General features: G+C 55.7%; 1 protein-coding gene across 6 annotated transcripts in view; it reads right to left on the bottom strand.

Moving 5' to 3' along the window:
• Window positions 1-18865, bottom strand: part of NUDCD3 (NudC domain containing 3) — a 57227-nt gene extending 38362 nt beyond the window's left edge. For 2 of the 6 annotated variants that reach the window (XR_009352764.1, XR_009352765.1), the window contains exons 1-2: window positions 18535-18865; window positions 14000-14292 (exon numbers count right to left, since the gene is read on the bottom strand). Coding sequence is in view for 3 of the 6 variants with exons in the window: in XM_059170705.1 (XP_059026688.1) it covers window positions 14000-14292; window positions 18535-18726 (485 nt within the window). In the remaining 3 variants the exon portion in view is untranslated. The remainder of the gene's footprint in view (window positions 1-13999; window positions 14293-18534) is intronic. The other 4 variants (XR_009352763.1, XM_059170703.1, XM_059170705.1 and 1 more) reach the window with 3 other exon arrangements.
• Window positions 18866-20618: the final 1753 nt, after the last annotated feature.

Genomic DNA, 20618 nt, shown 5'->3' with positions numbered 1-20618 from the left:
GACACATACTTGTTTATTTTAGCGAGAACTCATGAAAGCATGGGGGGAAGGCAAAGGGAAAGAGAGTCTCAAGCCTGATGAGCAAGGTGCCTGACGTGGGGCTCGATCCCACAGCCCTGAGATCATGACCTAGGCCAAAAACCAAGAGCCGGACTAAGCCACGGGGTGGCCCTCGGGGGACACTCCTACTCCTTTCATCTTGGTTGAACCTGTACTTCCTAGTTTTCCTCAATGAACAAGTGCCCCTTTTGCAGACCTCACGGTCAAGTGCTTCATCCACGCTGAGCTCTGATTCCAGAACAAAGCCAGCAGAGCAGACACCAAGCCGTGGGCAGAACTGAGCAAGGCACCCCAGGCAGCTGGCCCAGAGAATCCGCAGCACTGGCGAGGCCGGTGTGGATGCGTGGGCACGGAACCACCGTGCAAAACCGACCGTGGGCGGCAGGGGGTGCGGGCAGCATGTGGGGGAGGTCCTGAGTGCGGACTGGTGTGCCACAACCGTGCCCGCTCACTTGGCTGGGAGCCCGAGGCAGCCAGGATCCTCCTGCCTGCACAATTCTCCCAAAAGGGCTCCCTGTGGAGACACGGAGGCAGGGGTCCCGGTCAAGGAAACAGAAGATCCACCGCACCCTCTTTTCCACTGCCACGATCTCTTCAAATATCTGCAGGCGGCAGTCCAAAATGCCAGGAAAAAAACATTTGGGGGGAAGGAAGCTCCAAGGCAGGAGGGCTACCATGGAAACCGATCTAAATACAGGCGAAACCCAAGGCGCCCAAGCAGACACGGCACGGGGACGAGAGCTGGCGCAGAGAGGCAGTGCGGCGGTGACCGCTGGACCCGCAGGGGGCAGCTGCTGGACATAGCAGGACAGGCCGCCAGACCCACTGAGCACATCGTCCAGGGGCCCCCTCAGCGTCCCCATCATCAAGCAGATGCAGCCTCAACCTGAAATGCGTGGCAAGCTACAGCTAGCTCTCCCCAGCTGCAAAGGGGCGTGTGTGGGCCCTTGTGGGGGGCTGCGCCCCGCCTTCCTGTGAGGTGGGGTCTGCTGCTTCCGCTCTGAGGATTCTGGGGCTTATTTTCCTGGGGGTACAGCAGGGTTCTCTCTCTTCTCTTACGCGGGACCCAAGAGAGGGGGCAGGATAGGCAGGCAGCCCCGGAGCAAGTCAGGGAGTCAGTCGCCCCCATGCCCACCCCGTACACCCCGCCCCCAGGGGGCGCAGCTGGGGCGCAGGCAGCAGGTCATGGCGTCAGCAGCACCGCCTTCCGCAGCAAGAGGAAACAAGGACCTGGAAGAGTGTTCTCCTGGGCGGACACGAACATCTGAAATGACATCCCTCCTACTGTACTCCGCTTCCCCAGGGACTCCTGGAACGCGCTCGAGTGTTTTTAGGTCACAGCTCGTCCTACCACCCACTTACTGTGGAGCTCAAGCAGCAGCGGAACAGAAGGCTCTCGGAGGCCTGCCTGCACTGGGATGCCGTGCACGGGGAAGGATAGCCCCGGGGGATGGGGGGAGAGGCCGGAACCCACTGCGCCCATCCCCCCCAGAGAGAAGATGCTGTCTGAGAGCACGGGGACCCCCCCTGTGGACCCCTGAAGGGCGCAGGCTGCCTTCCTGCCAACGGCCCCCTGCCACCCCCCAGGCTGGGCCTGCGGTAAGCCACAGCTGCCCCACAGAGGGGAGAAGCTCCTTCCAACCCCACAAGGCGACAGTGCAGCCGCAGGAAGCAGCACGGCTCTCATCCTTGGTGATGGAGGAGCGCCCAGCCCTCCATCCCCACGGCCTCCAGTCAGAGGCCCATGCAGGCTGGCAACCCTGCCCACCAGCCGCCCAGGTCCCGAGACAAAGGACCCACACACTCACGCCCCAGGCCCCACCAAGTAGAAGCAGAGGCCCCACGCTCAGCTCCAGACGACACGCTCCCCGCACCGCCGCGCACAGCCCTGCCAGGCCTGGAAGCCTGGAGCCTCCCTTGTTCCCAGGCAGGCAACAGCGGCCCCAAGGCCAGAGGCTGAGTAACTCACAGCCGGCACGTGAATGCAGAGGGCATTCTCCCATCTGTACTCTACCTACTCCCATCTGTACCCCACGTTTCAAAGGCTCTACTCCCATCTGTACCCCACATTTCAAAGAAGGGAAGTGAGAGCTGCAGTCAGGAGGGGAAAAGCTGAGCAGGAGGGTACAGAGGGTAACGAGAAACACACCAGGAAAGACATCAAACACCAGGCCTGGAGCCCAGCCCCAAACCCTGGTTCTCCGGTCCAAGGCCCAGGCTGCCGATGGGCCTACGGGAGGACCCGCACATCACGTGGTGCAGGGACACAGAGCCAGGCTGAGAGACAATGTCCACACCTGAAAAGGACGCATCCCCTGGAAGGGACACCGCGAGCAGCAAAACCAGGGAGGGGACATCATCAGTGCGCACAATGCACACACATAATCGCACCCATGACTGAGCGAGGGAGGAGAGAGAGCAGCCTCTCCTCCTAGGATGACAGCAGAAGCAAGGACAGGAGCAGAGTCACAACCTAGCGGCCACCTCAGCGATCACAGCGTCAGGCGACAATGGTTGACAGCTATTTGTGGGGGAAACTACCTGGGGAAACAAGACGCACACTGCGTCACAACACACCTCTGACAACACACCTCAGGAGTGACACAGGGGGCAGAGGAACGCCTCAGCAGAGAAGCACGGTGGCCACTGCCACCACCTCAGCTGGTCGCAGGGAGCAAGACAAAGCCACACTGAGGGACACCCTGCCAGGAGAAAGAGACGCCAGCCCTCCCGAAAAGTGTCCAAGTCCTGAGAGACAAGATGGAGGAACTGGGCACCAAATGCAGTGATGACCACGGGCCACCTCCTGGGCTGGGATAAGAGACACTACTGGAAAAACGGCAACATGGAACAAAGTTCAGGGGAGCTCTCAGCCGCCCACGGTTACGGAAGACACTGACGCCAGTACGACCTTGGCAACGTTTTTCTTCGCAGACCCGAGTTAGGTGCAAACGCGAAGTTTTTAAGAGCGTGCGGACAGGCAGAAGCTGAGAGGCGCGGACGGAGCATGCGCTGGCCCTGCTCGGCAGTCAAACCTGGCTCCAGGGCTGGCTCCTCTGCTGGCAGAGGACCGGACACGCCCGATGCACGCGGTCACGTGACCCCCAGGGGCCTCACGGAAGCTTCCAGACGAGGCTGCCCGTACACCCGGGCCCTGCTTGAGGCCCTGACCCTCCAACGGGCAGGTGCCCAAACTCCGCCTATCATACTACACCGAGGGTGTCCCAGGTTCCACTTCCAGGCGTGAGGCGTGTAGCCTGGGGTCTGGCTCACAAGCCTGAGGCCTGTGTGGAGTAGGCCCCCAGCACACTGTCCTGGCTCCCTCCCATGGGGGCTCATGTCGCCAGGGAGGCTGAGCACCTGACCTCTCAGGGAAAGGCCACAGCAGCCTCAGGACCCGGCTAGGGAGTCTGAAGAACACCAAGTTGCCTTAAAAGGCATGAGGGACAAGCGGAACAGATGCCAGTGTGAAGGGTGGTACTCGAAAACTCAAGAGACACAGAAAGCTACTAGGTGACGACTTTCACTAGATGCACTCAAGCTCAAAGGGTTGTTTTTATTTTTTTTTTTAAGATTTTATTTATTTATTTGACAGAGAGAGAGATCACAAATAGGCAGAGAGACAGACAGAGAGAGAGATGAGGAGAAGCAGGCTCCCTCCTGAGCAGAGAGCCCAATGCGGGACTCGATCCCAGGCCCCTGGGATCATGACCTGAGCTGAAGGTAGAGGCTTAACCCACTGAGCCACCCAGGCGCCCCTCAAAGGGTTGTTTTTTGACCTGACTTTAAACTTGAACCACTCATGCACTCATCTGGTACCGAGGGCCAACTACGTGCCAGGCACGTTCCAGGTGCTGGGATGGAGGGTCACAAGTAAACAGGGTCAACAGCATTGCCCTGATACCAAATCCAGACAAAGACTCCACTAAAAAAGAGGACCAGCCAGTACCACCCATGAGCAAGGGCAGAAAATTTCTCAATAAAACATTAGCAAACCAAATCCAGCAACACATTAGAAGCATCATTCACCATGATCAAGAGGGACTTATTCCCAGGATGCAAGGATGATTCAATGTATGCCACTCAATCAGTGTGACTCATCACATCCGTGACAGAAAGGATAAAGACCGGATGATTATTTCAGCGGATGCAGAAAAAGCAACTAACAAAGTACAACATCAGTTCACAGTAAGGACCCTCAACAAAGTGGGTCTGGAGCAAACACACCTCAACAGAACAAAGGCCTTACATGAAAAACCTGCAATGCCCTACTCGATGGGGAAAAACGGAGAGCTCTCTCCCTAACATCAGGAACAAGACAGGGACGTCCACTCCCAACACTTTTATTCAACGTAGTACTGGAAATTGTAGCCACAGCGATCAGACAAGAAAAGAAAAAAAGGCATTCACACTGGTAAGGAAGAAATAAAACCTCTACTTTAGGCACACGACATGACACTAGATATTGAAAACGCTAAAGACGCCACCAAAAAGCTACTAGAAATGACAATTCAGGACAGTGGCACAACACAAAATCCACATACAGGAATCCATTACATTTCTATACACTAACAATGAAGCAGCAGAAAGAGAAATTAAGAACAATCCCATCTACAACCGCAGCAAAAATAAAATACCCATGAATAAGTTTAACCAAAAAGGTGAAAGACCTGCGCTCTGAAAACTGTACAACACTCATGAAAGTACTTGAAGAGGACCAGAAATGGGAGGACACTCCATGCTCACAGGCTGGAAGAACAAATGTTGTTAAAATCTCTACACTATCCAAAAGAGTCTACAGATTTAATGGAATCCCTATCAAAATACCAACAGCATTTTTCACAGAGCTAGAACAAACAATCCTAAAATTTGTACAGAACCAAAAAGACACTCATACACTGTCCCAGGCGCGCATACAGCACACTCAGTGCAGCACCCTTCGCGACAGCAGAAACAACCTTTCGCGACACCCGAAACAACCTAGCTACCCTCCCCGCAGGGACTCTAAGCCATGCACTACGGCACTACGCCACACAGTGGGGGAGCTGGAGGCGCTGGGAGGAGGAATCTCGGCTACAGTCAGAGGAGCCTGCAAAGCTTCTGGAAATCACAACACAGGGTCCACCCAAGGAATTTCAATCAGATTGCTGCGGGCTGGCCCAGTAATCAGCATTCTGAAGCCCCAGCAATTTCAAGGCCAACCCAGGTTCCATGGCTCATCTCCAACGTTCCCTGGGTCCTTCACTGCAGCACAGGGACCTGATCCGGGGCGCCTGCGCCAGGAGAGCGGGTAGACCCCAGCACTCTCCGGGGGTAGGAGGAAGTCCACACACAGCGTACAGACGGGGGCCAGAAGACAGGCAGACGTATATACCTACAAACACGACACACAGGAACTGTATAAAACAGAAACATTTACAAAAGAAAGCACACACAACGGTCCCCTTAGGGAGAGCGCACTTCCACTACACACTCCTACTGTATGTAACTCGCCCAACACATGCACCGTAAACGTAACTGCTGATTTCCTTCACTGTGCGACAGTCAGACAGCGGGAAACTGCACACACCACAGTCTGATGTGCGTTCAGGCGAGCTAGATGCCCAATGTGAGGGCCTGAACTCAAGACCCCAAGATGGTGAGTCACGTGCTCCACGGCCAGACACGCGGGCTCTTTTTTTAACAAATAAAGTGTAGGGAAAGAAAAGAGAAATAAACGGCATGTGGCTGAAGCCTTATTTGTAGATTCCAACAGAACTTTATCATTAAGTAAGCTATAGAAAAACCTGGAAGCTTCAAGGGTTTCGGAGTACGTACAGATGAAACAATGAGGCAGATGCTTCACGGCGCAGGAGGGGTCAGGCGCTAAGGCTGACCTGAGCACCCCACACGTGCACACACAGGGTCCTGGAGCACACATGGGCGGGTTCCCTGCTGTCTGCTCTCCTTTGTATTTAAATTCTACCTAACGCATTTTCAGCAAGGGGCATATATGCTCTTTCCAATGAAAAAAAAAAGCTAGCATACAAAATTACATTCTTTAATGTTCTAGAAAAACATTTAACTAGAAACCGGTTGTTTTACTTCTGAAAAGGATCTGTCAGATTATTCCGTTAATAGTCGCCTTTTTCTTAACACAATGAAGCAAACATATCCGAGTTCAGGCCTCTGCGTGCACTGACTCTTACTTGAGTCCCCCAACCCTATCTTCTAACCGCATGATTTTAAGCAGACCTCTTCACCTGTAAAAAGCAAGCACACCGGGTCCTCCGTCTCCATACACACTTCAGACGGACGAGCTCCCCAGGTTCCCCACATGCCTCCCCGCTGACGCACGCATGTGCTCCCCACAGCCCTCCACCCTGAACGTCAGGGCACCCGGTCGTTGTGCCCAGACACTTCCATTACTGAAAACAGTCAAGAGAAGTCACTGTCGTAAGATGTGCAGGCCAAACTCTTCTAAGAACGAAGCCTGTCAGCTATCAGCGCATTGCAAAATAAAGACGAAACGCAGCTTCTAGAAAGAAATAAGTACTCGTAACAACCAACCAAAATCAGATCTCCTGCCTCAGGATCTAGATACATCCTGCGGAGGGCTCAGCGTCCCAGGTTCATAGAGGAGGGGCAGTTTCAGAGAGAGGGGTCAGAGGGCCAGGCAGTAGCTGCTGCCCCGGAGGTCACAGGACATGGACCCCGAGGCCACTCACCCAGGCACAGCCCTGAGCAGGCACAAATGAATCCACAGGGAAGGCCGGCAGACACCCCCCTAGGCACAGCTTCTGTCCACGGCTCTCTGCACACGGGATGACAGCCAACACCCCTGTGTGAGCACAAGAGCTCAAGGCACACAGCCCTCCGCAGTGGGCGACGTGGGTTCAAAGTCAGCAACAGGGAGGCAGGAGAGACTCGGTGAAACAGAAGCCACAGAGTAACACGACTGGAAAAACTTCTGCATGCACATGTGTGTACACCAGCACACACGCGTTCACATACAGAGAAGGTAGAAAATCCAGAAAATCTCCCAGAACACCGGAAACGGCAGAATGTTCTTATTCTTTAGACACATCTTCATGTTCCAAATAATCTATGTTGTGCGTAACTAGAAAGAAAAATGCACAGCTTGTTTTTAAGAGAAGTAACATTGCTAACAGCAGCCGGGACCTAGAAGAGTGCTCCCTGCACAGCCCTCCAGTCAATCCTCTCTCTTCAGAGGACACAGCGGGCATTAGGGGTGCCATTCAAGTATGTTCACATGTTTCTGCCAAGGGGCCCCCCCTGCCATAGGCACCTGAAAAGGCCAGGACCAACAAGCAAAGGAGCCGCTGAGCAACAAACCCAAGGACCCCAGCTCTCAGGGAGCAGACGCCCCAGCAGGGAGCTGCACCTTCTGCTCCCATGGCAGCCTCCCCAAGGCCACGTAGGGCTCAGACCCAAGGGAGAGGTACTGAGCACGCATCGGGGGCTCCCCTCACCCAGGGCAGCGCAGCTCTCGGCCCTAGCACTGAAACACGGGGGAACTAGCAGTGTAAGCAGACAGTGAGATGAGACATGGGCTCTGAGAAGGCACAGTGACGTGCAGAAGGGAGGGACAGAGGTGCTGCAAGGCTCTGCTGAGGGGTGCGCACAGATGGGCGCAGCAAGGAACAGGGCGGCACCTGGCTCTGGGGGCAGCCGAACCCAGAGGAGAAGCAGAACAAGGACAAAGCCTCTGCCGAGGGTATGAGCAGGAAGGCTGAAACCTTTCCTCCAAGCTAGGCCATCCCCTGCCCAGGCAGCACCCCAACCCAACCCCTCCAGCAGCTGCACACGAAGGCCACGCCACTGAAGCGAGAGAGAGCACCGAGCAGCTGCCCAGCACTGCGTGCTCTCCCAGGCCTCCGGGAGGCGGGTCAGCACGCCGGGGTTTCCCTGCCACCCCTTCCCACGCAGGGAACAGGCGGCCTCGGTGCTCCCCACGCACATGGCTGCACAACCTCGGCAGAACGGAGCACCCGTCCTCCATCCAGGCACAGCTCCCGGGCAGACACCATTTCCACGTCATTATTTACTCTCTGCTTATCTCTCCTTTCCCTTTCTTCTCTTTTAAAGAATTCTGTTTGTGACTTATGAAGGCAAAAGCCAGCGTTTGTGGATTCTGGCCGGTATGCCAGCACCAGCAAATGCAGGGATCAGTGCGGCAGCGGCAGCGACACCTGCGGGCCTCTAGAGGGGGCTGCAGGAACCACGGCAGGCCGGCGGCAGAGGGATGCCAGGCCAGGGAGGACCCTTGGCGCTGCCACCGCCTGCCCACCCCCGCCACAACTACCGTGCAGAACAAGACCGCAAGCACAAAACGCAAAAACGGAGCCCCACCGAGCTCTGAGAGGGGCCCAAAGCCTGTCCCCCTCTCCTTCAGTACAGTGATGCTGGGCTGCAGTTTCTAAAGCTTCCCAGCACCCCGGGAGTCAAGCCCACTGTGAACACTGGGACAGAGGGATGTGTGCTGTGGACGACTCCGTGCAGACACAGACACGTTCTCAAACACCACCCTGCGTGCACAGGAACTCTGTGAACTGGAACTCAATCTCCTCTCTAAGGAACAAAACCAAGCACTTGAAGCAGCAGGGCAGGCCCCGTTCCCGATTTTCCCTGGAAAATCCCTACTGACAATGACAGCAGAGCAGGACAAAGAATGAAATTCACAGCAATGGGAAAACTAGACCCAATTCAAGTTTCCTTCAAACATCCCCTCAGTGACCCCCAAAATACCATTCATGTGGCTTTACTATAAAAATCAGTATGTAACTGTATACAAAAGAAAGTATACCCTGCACCATCTCTGGGGCAGAAAACAGATCTGTGGCTGGCAAGGCCTGGATTGGGGACAGGGTGACTCCACAGAGACAGCCAGGACCCAGGCAGACAGAGCCTCGTCTGTCTGGAGACGAGCCGCCACGTTCTAGTAAGTGTGTCTCAGCCCGCGCCACACATGACAGACAGCCGAGGACATGTGTGCGTGCGGAGGACGCAGGAGCCCGCGCCTACGCTGTCCTCCTTCGTTCCCCAGTGCCCAGGCTCCTGTTCGATTCAAGGAGCACACATGTGACCCTACCGGCCAACAGGGGGTGGCAGGGGGGTGGCAAATAGGAGCAGCAGAAATCACCCAACCAGCCCAGACCGTGGGTAAGTGGCTGCCAGACGGGGGGCCCAGAACAGGCGTGCTTCTGCGTGCCCATGGCCAGAGCCCCCACCTTGTGTCACCCCATCAAGGGAGGCGCGGAACGCTACAGTTACGGGACACGAGGTCTTTGGCACCGACGGGAGGCAGGAGGGGTGCCACTAAAGGGAGAACGAGGAAAAGGCTGGCTTCCACACTGCCCTTCCGACCGTCCACAACACTGCCCTCCCGCTGCAATAAGACAGGGGGAGCCACAACTTCCTGCTTTGTTCATGGGAAGCCAGTGAGTACCCCAAGGCCAAGAAGACTCCCGCACAGGGAAGGGCCAGCCCTGCGGCACCGGCTCTCCCAGAACACCCCCCACTGCCACGCTGGATCCACACCAGCACAAAACTCCAGCAACTCGCTCTCATTCTGGCCCAGGACACAACTTGTGGGTTCAAGAATAGAAAAACGGGGCACCTGGGTGGCTCAGTGGGTGAAGCCTTGGCCTTGGGCTCAGGTCATGATCTCAGGGTCCTGGGATCGAGCCCCGCGTCAGGCTCTCTGCTCGGCAGGGAGTCCACTTCCCTCTCTCTCTGCCTGCCTCTCTGCCTACTTGTGATCTGTCAAATAAATAAATAAAATCTTTAAAAAAAATAGATAAATAATAAAATAATAATAAAAAATAGATAAAATCTTAAAAATAAAATAATAAAATAATATAAAAATTATTATTATATAAAAATAATAAAATAATAAAAAGTAAGATAATAAAAATAATAACAATAGAACCTGGGATCCTGGGATCAAGCCTCGCATAGGGCACTCTGCTCAGCAGGGAGCCTGCCTCCCCCTCTCTCTGCCTGCCTCTCTGCCTACTTGTGATCTCTGTCTGTCAAATAAATAAAATCTTTTAAAAAATAATAATAATAAAATAAAACAAAATGCAAAAAAAGAATTTAATAAAACAAAATGTATGTTCACTGCAGGAAAATTAGGGAACAGAGGACAATGAGACCCGAATCCACCAGTCCTGACAGCCACTACTCGTCACTGGTCTCCTGCCAGCCTGCTCCTCTGCATGTCTACAGCCTCAAACATTTTCAAATTTATTACCACTTTGAAAACCACTGTTGTCATACAACATTCCAGGACAAGAGTATCTGCGAATATCAGGGTTCACCCAGAGACAGAACCAGCAGGACCCCCGCACACACGTTCAGAAAGTTATGCCAGAGACCGACTCAGGCAGCCTTGGCGGCCAGCTGGGCCGCGCCCAAATCCACAGGCAAGCCACAGCGGAGCTCTCCAGGAAGGGGGTGAAACCGCCTCCATGGCATCAATTTCTTCTGCTTCAGGGAAGCCCCGGCTCTGCTGTCAGTGCCCTTCAACTGATGGGTAAGACCCATTCAGTCACCTAGGACGATGTCCCTTACCTGAAGCCACCGGGTCACAGACGCCGAGCACCTCCAGCAAACACCCTCACAGCAACACCCAAGTCAGCGTCTCCATGATACCCAGGGATGGGGCCCAGCCAGGCTGCCACAGAAAATGGACCGTCATATCCCCACATTGGTCAGCTTTTAAAATAGTTTATAAATGTCCATAACCGTTCCCCAAATGCAAATGTGGCACTCTTCCAAAATTTTGCTGAAACGAGTAATACCAGAATAAATAAAACTAAAGTGAGTAAGTATATGCTCAGTCTTCATTCTGATACCCAAATATTTTATGCAAAGAGCCCTGGAAGAGGGCAGCTACACACAGAGAGAGCTCAGAAAACTGCAGTATCTGAGTCTTTGCCGTCAACCACCCCCACGTGCGATGTAACAGGGAGGACAGACATTCCTGGGAACTAGCCCGCATGACCCCAAAACTAACAAAGCGGTGGGAGGTGTTCCTGTTTCAAGCAGCAACAACAGAACATTCTGAAGAGCCCAAGAGGGCCATGTTCTAAAACAAGGAGAACTAGCCATAGAATCAAAGGTGCTCCGGACATACTCCCCCAAGAAGCTCAGAAACAAGTTTCTGAAAGGTCATACTGATCTGCAAATAACACCTTCAAGATCAAAACTCGACACTCTTGGGGCGCCTGGGTGGCTCAGTGGGTTAAGCCGCTGCCTTCAGCTCAGGTCATGATCTCAGGGTCCTGGGATCGAGTCCCACATCGGGCTCTCTGCTCAGCAGGGGGCCTGCTTCCCTTCCTCTCTCTGTGATCTCTTCCCTTCCTCTCTCCTACTGTGATCTATCTCTGTCAAATAAATAAATAAAATCTTTAAAAAAAAAAAAAAAACTCGACACTCTTTAAAGGAAAAAAATAAAATCCAGACATGGAGCAACATAACACCCACAACAGCAGGCATCCCATAAAAAATCACCAGATATGGGGCGCCTGAGTAGCTCAGTCGGTTAAGTGTCTGACTCTTGATTTCAGTTCAGGTTGTGATTTCAGGGTCCTGAGATCAAGCCCGAGATCAAGGGATCCACGCTCAGCACAGAGTCTGCCTGAGCTCCTCTCTCTTGCTCTCCCCCTCACTTGCACATGCACTCTGGGTCTCTCAGATTAATAAAATCTTTAAAAAACAATTACCAGATATGTAAAGGAGAAGGAAAATATGACCCAAAATCAGGAGAAAACACCAATAAAACAAAAAATTACAGAAATGATGGAATTAGCAGATGAAGATGATAAAAAGCTATTATAAACATTTTAAACAACTTTAAGAGAAACAATAAGGGTACTAGAAATCAAAGCCGTCAAAGAGAATCAACAGGAAATGCAAAGCCGAAAAATACCTTAAAAGAAATAGGGGCACCTGGGTGGCTCAGTGGGTTAAAGCCTCTGCCTTCAGCTCGGGTCATGATCCCAGGGTCCTGGGATCAAGCCCCACGTCGGGCTCTCTGCTTAGGGAGCCTGCTTCCTCCTCTCTCTGCCTGTCTCTCTGCCTACTTGTAATCTCTGTCTGTCAAATAAATAAATAAAATCTTTTTTTAAAAATAAATAAATAAATAAAATCAGTGACGAATTTAACTAAGGATCAGACACTAAAGAAGAAAAGACAATAAAGTTGACGACAGGGCAATAAAAGGCTCCCAAGGACGCACAAAGAGCATCTTAGAAGGGGGTTCACAACACAGAGGCGGAACAAAGTGCAGAAACCCCAGTGGCACAAACTCAGAGACCCCACCGTGAAGCAGGTGGTCACCAGATTGCTGAGACTTATCATAAATATCTCACAAGCATGCGGGGACTTACAGAGGGGAACAAAAGAACACTCACTTCTTATCAGAAGACAACAGAATAGGGCATTACATTCTTTAAAGTGCTGAAAAAAAAGCAGCATCTATCTATCAGGAACCCTACAGACAGCAAACACATGTTCAGAAATGAACCTCCAATAAAGATTTTCAGAAAACTGAAAATCTTTCAGAAAGCTGAAATACTGCCCAGCAGCAGACCTGCACCACACTACAGGAAATGCTGCAGAAAGCTCTTTGGGGGGCGCCTGGGTGGCTCAGTGGGTTAAGCCGCTGCCTTCGGCTCATGTCATGATCTCAAGGTCCTGGGATGGAGTCCCACATTGGGCTCTCTGCTCAGCGGGGAGCCTGCTTCCCTCTCTCTCTCTCTCTCTGCCTGCCTCTCTATCTACTTGTGATTTCTCTCTGTCAAATAAATAAATAAAATCTTAAAAAAAAGAAAAAAGAAAGAAAGAAAGCTCTTTGGGCTCCAAGAAACTATCCGAGCTCTGCTCTCTGATCAAGTCCCCACCCACAACCAGGCCCCAGACCCTATTTTGCCCCTTCTCCACCCGAGCTCTATATCCAAGCCCTGCTCTTCCCCAGTGGTCTCTGAGCCACACTGTTCAGCCTGGCCTTTCCGCCTCTGCACTCCTGCCCCACATCAGCATCACAAAGTGTATCCCCCCACTCCCGTGTTGTATGACCCCACAGCTTGTCGGCTTTGCCTCACTGTCTAGGAACCACAGAGACACTAAAACAGGTCAGAGAGCACGCAGATAACCGCAGAGAAGCCAAGCCAGAGGAGGGACCACAGCAGCATCGGGAAGATGGCAGACTGTGCCAGAATGGAGCAGGCTGACAACATCGGGCTGCCTTTCAGACACCACCATAGCTCGCACACAAGCAGATCTTCGCACCCACATGGGGCAGCGAAGGACGGGGCATAGCACCGGGAGGCAGGAGCCCCGCAGGGCTGGATGCAAGGCCAGCCGGCAGCAGCCAAGCCCCAGCCGCAGGGCCTCAGGCTCACAGACCGACCCCAGGGCACACAGACTGACCGGGGGCGCACACAACGACCCCAGGCACACGGACCACCGCAACAGCCTGAGGCAGGGGCCAGCAAGCTCACCTTCGCTTTGCAGAGGTGAAAACTGAACCACTGCATGCCAAGAAGTCCATTTACAAAGTAGCAGTCTCCAAGGGGACTCTGGGGCCACGGTCCCCCATCCCACCTGAAGGTCTGGGGCCCGCACCCCAGCAATGCGCCCATGATAAGAAGGGAGCCAAGCCCCCGAGTCCCAGCCACACACGGAGGGCAGGTCACAGGGAAAGCATCCGGGCACCCGCGCTCTCGCTCACTCTGGCTCTGAACTGGCCATACGACAGGCAGTTCATTACTTTGCCGTCAAGGGAGGAAAAAAAGACCACAGCCAAGTGACCTCCCGCCCCGTGTATCCAAAGCACAGTTTGTGCCATAAATGCAGAGACAGAGTGGTACCGCAGACTCCCGAAGCCAGCAGATACCGAGCACGAGAGCAATTGTGAAGGAGAAACTCTTACTTGGGAAGGGCCGGGGGTTCCTCTGGAAGTTCGGCGGCCCCCGCCTGAGCTCCTGGTGGCTCTGCCTCCTCCGAGCCGGGGGCTACCTCCAGTCCGGCACCCCGTGGTCCCGGAAGCCCGCCTGAGTCTGCCCCGGGGCCGACCTCCACCTCCTGTCCCGGGGCCGGGACTGGCTCCTGCTCAGCAGCCGTGGCCTCGGCCTCCTCTGCCTCCTTCCTCCTGGCCTTCTCCTCCAGCTCCTTCCTCCTCTTCTCGTCGTCCTGCCGGGCCATGTGCTCGAAGGCTGTGAACACCTAAAACCAAACAGCAACCCAACAGTGAGTCCGCCTGCCCAGGACGAAACCACGCACGCCACAGGAAGGTCCCAAACTCTGGCTCGGAGCAGAGTGACTGAACAGGAAACTGTGACGCGTTCCCACGAGCAAAACACAGACGCTTCAACTTGACTAGGAGCCACCACAAAGCAATCTCTGACAGGCGTTCTGAGAGCAACAGAAGCGAAACCCTGTAAGCCACGGTATCCACACGCCCACGAGCCGGACACTGGGGTCTAAAGGAGGCGTCACCACGTGGCTTCCCTCTCCTTTCTGTCATAGTGCCCGGCAAGACTCGTCTGCCAGGGAAAGAACACACTGTCCTGGTACCAAGAGCTGCAAAGGTGCCAGCAATTCAAACTCGAGAAGAGAAGATGGGAATTGAGTTGAACACAAAGTGTAAGCAGCATAACCAAGCTGCCGCTGCCTTCCTACACGGCACAGGTGTGGCTCTCAGAAAACCTGGCAGTGGGGGCACCTGGGGGCTCAGCCGGCAAAGCCTCTACCTTCGGCTCAGGTCAGGATCCCGGGGTCCTAGGCTCAAGCCCTGCGTTGGGCTCCCTGCTCAGAGCCTGCTTCTCCCTCTGCTTTTACCCCTCCCCCTGCTTGTGCTCACTGTGTCTAACAAATAAATATGTAATCTTTAAAAAAGAAAGAAAAAGGGGCGCCTGGGTGGCTCAGTGGGTTAAAGTCTCTGCCTTCGGCTCAGGTCATGATCTCAGGGTCCTGGGATCGAGCCCTGCATCGGGCTCTCTGCTCAGCGGGGAGCCTGCTTCCTCCTCTCTCTCTGCCTACCTCTCTGCCTACTCGTGATCTCTGTCAAATAAATAGATAAATAAATCTTTAAAAAAAAAAAAAAAGAAAGAAAGAGAACGTGGCAATCAATTCCACAAACCTCTGCATATCCCTACGATGAGTGAGGAACACAAAAAAATCCCATCCTCTAAGAACTCGACATTGCGGTGTGAGGACCAGCCCTCCCCGGGACACAGTGACACCCATACACACCCTGGGACTCTCCACCCACAAGGAAACGGGAAACACGCGTTCTGTGTGCACTTTTCACGGGCACAGACCCTCTCACAGCAGCACCAACGGGAGGGGCCGTGAGGAGGAAGAGCACGCAGACACTCGCTCCAGTCCCGGAAATCTAAGGAAGTTCCTTGTGAGGAAGGGCTCTGTGGCAGACCCCAAAGGAAAGCTCACGCTGGCCAGCAGACCACCGGGGGGAAGGCTGCGGCGCTGAGAAGTAGGGCCGTCTGCAGGAGCTGGAGAGGGAAGACTGGGAGAGCCTCCCTGAGGGCTGCGTGGGGGGACGGGGGCTGTCACAGTCCATTCAGCAAGGCTGCTCCCTGCTATCCACCCAGAGGAATTGAAGACGCATCCGTACAGAAAACCTGCCCCCGGGTACCGCAGCAGCACTGCTCGGAAATGCCACGGAAGCAACCGAGCTGTCTGCCAGCGGGTGAACCATCCATCCAGACCACGGCAACCTTATCGCTCAGCACCGAAAAGAAACGAGCGATCACGCCATGAAAAGACCTAAAGGAAACTGAAATCATGCCACAAAGTCAAAGAAGCCCACAGAAAAGCCTATACATGTTCTGCATGATTCCAATTCCAGGATATTCTGGAAAAGGCAAAACTACAGACACGCTGAAGATCGGCGGTTGCCCGGGGCGGAGCGGGAGTGGGGAATGAGCAGGGGAGCACGGGAGATTTCTCCAGCAGCGAACAGACTCCTCGTGGTAGACACCTGTCGTTAGGTATTTGTCCAAACCCCGGAAAATGAGCACCACTAACACTGAACCCTAATGCCAACTAAGGTGCGGGTGTCTGGGGTGGAATGTGGACGGGTTCATGGACACAGCAAAGGGCCCCTCTGTGGAGATGCTGCCAGCAGGATGGGCCGGCAAGACAGAAGGCGCTCGGGAACCCTGGACCTGCCCCTCCGCTGGGCCCTGAACGTAAAGCTGCTTTCAGAAAGTGCTGGCAGGTCGGGAGCAGCCCTGTTCCAAGCAGCCAGAATACACCTGTCTATCAAACCATCCAGTTCCCTGCACGGAGCAGGACAGCAAACAGGAAGGTCGCTAACTACTGAACTATACCACGTGCTTTCACACTCTCACAACCTTCAGGAGATGCTGGGAGGAAGGCAGCACTGGCACTTCAAAGATGAGGAAGAACTACGCCCAGAGAAGCTAAGGGACTCGCCGGCGCTCCTGCCCGCGAAGAGGCAAGCGAGCGGTCGTCCAAGTGGCGCTCCGCTTGGAAGCAGCCACGCACGCAGAGGAAGACACAGGCCGCGCTAAGGTGGAACTCTTTTCTATTCCCATTTCTACTCCCTCCAGGAACCCGAGGCCCTGGCCGCACCTCTCACGCTGGTGTTGAGGACACCTTACTGTGTCCTCAGAGCCACTCATCCTCCTGACGTCCCAGCCCTTCATCCTGACTCCACATAAAAAATCGACAGCAAGGACTCTGTCCCCTCAGCCCCAGGACCTCCCAGATGCAGGGCCCGACGCTCCTCGCAGAGTCCACAGCCTCTGCCGACACTGCCCCCTCCACACATGCCACTGCTCCGCCCACCCAGCCCTCGCTCTGCAACCGCAGCATGTGGGGAGGGCAGAGACGTCAGTTATCTCCTGCCAGCCCCTCTGCTGACACGGAGGAGACTCTCCTGGCAGGTTCAGCGAGGCCCAGGAGGAGCCGGCCTTCCTGATGCTCGGGCAACAGGCCTGACCGGCTTCTGAGACTGGACCCAGGACGAGCGCAGGGCCCCTGGCAGAGAACAGCAGCTCAGGACCCGCCCTCAGCGGCCCGACAAAAGACCCCGGGAACACCTGCTTTCTCAAAGGTCCTCCAGCACCGCAGACTGCTGAGAGCCAACTGCAGAAATGCTGGGAAGCGGCCCCTGGGTTTCTATGAAACCTTCCGCTCTGCCCACTCCCTTCACCCCCAACCGCACGTGCAGCCCCCCGCCTCTCCCGTCCCTCCACTGGGGTCGTCCTGCAAGGTGCTGCCCTCCACTGTCAGCTCTTCCTCCCCTCAGCGCTCTGGCTCCTCATCTCTGCAACACCCTGTCCCGCGCTTCCAACAGCGCCAGAGCAGGGACTCGTCTGCAATTCGGGCTTGCCTAAAACTAAGCTTCTCGCCCTCAACGCAGGGCCAGTTCAGGGACGGCACTATCCTTACTCCCGTGACCCAGGTTTGAAACCACTGGCAGTCTCCCACCCACCCCTCCCTGTCTGCGGCGCCCAAACGGGTCTATCCTACACTGCGACCGCAACACCCGTCAAACAAGGGCAAAGACCAACCTTCCGGCTCCCTGGGATTAAACAGAGGAACAGCTAAGACGGCAAGGGCTGCCCCCCAGGTACTCAGCAAACCCCCTTCCTGCAAGCCCCGGAGGCTCTCCCACTCTGCAGCGGAAAGAGCCGGAAGGCGACCGCAGAGCCCGGGGGCCAGCTCCAGGAGTGCGGTGAGATCACCTACGCCCGCTGAACAGACCCCTGGGCGGCCACCCTCGCCTGACCGCGGCTCTTCCACCCGCACCTCCCTCATGGCCTTTGAGAAGCCATCCCGCAGCCTTCCCGCCACTCGGCTGGCGCTGGCCCCAGGACGGAGGGGCCTTTCTGCCTTTCTGGCGGGCGCCGCGACACCCAGCTTCTGCTTCTCCACACGGGCACCGCGGAGCAGGACAGCCGGCCGCGCGGCTTGCGGGACTCCGATATGGGAGGCGCGGCAGCAGCTCCCCCCTCTCCGGGCCCGCCGGCACCTGCACCCCGCCTGCCCCGCAAGACAGTCCTCTGACTTCCGAACCGCCGCCTGCCCCGTGCCTGGCAAGGCTCTGTCAGCGCCCGGACCGCGGCGAGCGCGTCCCAGTCAGAGCCCGGCCCCACCCGGCCAGGTGCTCCGCGGACGACGCACGCTCGGTCGGTAACACCTGCTCCGGCGCCAGCCCCGCCCCGGCCCCCGCGCCCAGCGCGGAGGAGACCCGGGCCCGCGCCGCAGCCGGACGCCCGGCCTCCCAGCCCCGCGACGGCTTCCGCCCACACCCGACCCGCGAGCGCCGGCTGCTCGGCTCCCGCGCCCAGCGGCGTCCCGGCAAACTCGCCGGCGCTGCCGCTGGGGGCGGGGCCGGGGAAGCACCCGAGGGGAACCGAGGCCGGGAGCGGGGGCCTCCCCCCGCCAGGCCGCCCGCCGCCCGCCGCGCGCTACCTGCAGCACCAGGGCCTGCGCCGCGCCGGGCGGGAAGCCCATGCGGTCGGACGGGTGGCGCAGCAACCGGTAGAAGTCGGTCTTGCGGTAGAGGAAGCCGAAGAGCACGCGCAGGAAGTCCTGGACATTGCCCACGTGCTGCAGGATGCCCAGCAGGGCCTGGTCGTACAGCTCGGCCGCCCCGGGCTCCATGGCGTCGCCGGCCGCGGAGACGCTGCTCACTGCGGGCGCGGCCCGGACGCCGGCCCACAGCCACTTCCGGCACGCAGCGGTAACGGCTCCGCTGCCGGCGCTACTTCCGGTCCGCGCCCGCCCGGCCCCCGCTGGTCGGGCCGGGCCGCGGCGCACCGGGCGTCCCCGCCGCGAGCCCCGCCCCCGCAGCCCGGCCGGCCTTCCGGGGCAGCCTCGCGGAGAACCACACGCGAGCCCCGAAGTGGCTCCTAGGCGCGAGAAGGCCCGGGACGGCGGGACCGAGAGCGCCTAGCGGCCATGCTGAAAACGGGCGGAAGGGGTGTGGCTCGGGCCGCGTCACGTGAGCCCGGTGTTGTCACGTGGTGGGCGGGGCACCGCAACTGTTTCGGGAGAGAGCTGGTCCCGGGTTGCCCGAGTCCCCGCCGGGGGCGCGTGGCGTTAGCGGCCTCGGGAGTGAGCGCGCGGAGACTAGCGTGCGCGAGTGCGCCGTGGAGGGAGCTCGGAGCGGGGCGCACACTGCAGTGCTCTCGTCGTGCGATGCCCGTACGGCGCGTCGTCTGCGCCGGACGGCGAGTCCTCAGGGTCCGCCTGAGTGCGGCCTCGGCGAGCTCCGACCGCGACGCCGGTCAGACGCGGAACGAGCACCTGCCGGGAAGGCCCTCCGACGGCCGAACCCTGCGGGAAACAGCGCAGGGTAGGACTGGTTCCAGGAGCGTGCGCAGGAGCTGGGCGTTTATGAGCGCTTTGAGAAACAGCGAGATCGTCAGCTTGGGCGCAGAGCTGGCTGTGGCCCGCCGGAGGACGCGACCGTGGCTTAGCTACTCCAGCGGGCAGAAACGCTTTGCATCTCCGCTGGACTAAAATCTCCAAATGAACGTGCATCTTCATAGCCTGCGGGCTCTAATTAATTGCAAATACAGCCAGAACCAGGAGAATTGCCCTCGGGCAGTGATTCTGAAACTTCTCCAGTCATTTACACTCTTAACATTTATTGAAGACCCCAAAGACCTTGTTTGTGTCTCATTCTTATAGATAGGTACCATCTCAGATATTAAAACTGACAAATTTTAAATATTTATTCGTTTTTAAATAACCACAAAAAGCACATGACATGCTAACATTTTTATGAAGAAATAATATTCTTCAAACAATTAGGATTACTGAGAAGTGTAGCATGGTTTTACATTTTCACAAATCCCTTTAATCTCAGGCTTCATCGAAGGCAGCAAGATATTCGGAATTTTTGCATTCACTGCATTGCAATATGTTGTTTTGATGGAAATACATGAAGAAATCGCATCTTACATAGATTGTAGTTGGAAAGGAGCATCTTCATTGTCTTTTCAAATAAAAGCATTATTTTGTTTAAATCGAAATTGCACAGGGAATAGTTTCTTAACAGTGGTAATATGGAATCTGAAACACCAATGTTTGCTAATTGTCACATTAACACCCATCGGTCTGTCCTGAACCTTGACTGGATCTCTTACAGGCACGATTTCCTAACACCAGATCGGAATGCAGACTGTTGCACACTCAACTGACAGGGCTGGGAGAAAAAGATGCTGACCTAAGTACCTCTGGAAATGAGCAGAGTCTCTTGCTAAAGGCAAAGGGAGCTAAAAAGAGGCGTTTCACCCTAAAGTTGTTTCCCGGGGGGGTGTGGGCTGTCATCTCTGAAAACATGACTCACGTACAGCAGAGGTGAACAATGAAGCAGATTGTGCGGGTGGTGAACTGAGGCGTCTCACTGCTGGCATGGGAGCTCACGGAGAAGCCAGGAAGGAGCCTAGAATGATTTGTGTGGCGGTGAATTAGAGCTGGAGGCGTCAGCATGAACTGAGTTTAGCTTTGTCTAGCTGCAGATGGCTGCATGTAGAATTACTTATAGA

The sequence above is a fragment of the Mustela lutreola genome, chromosome 4, assembly GCF_030435805.1.
Source record: "Mustela lutreola isolate mMusLut2 chromosome 4, mMusLut2.pri, whole genome shotgun sequence".
Taxonomy (NCBI): domain Eukaryota; kingdom Metazoa; phylum Chordata; class Mammalia; order Carnivora; family Mustelidae; genus Mustela; species Mustela lutreola.
The sequence above is the reverse complement of the archived record's forward strand: the minus strand, read 5'-3'. Positions and strand labels throughout refer to the sequence as shown.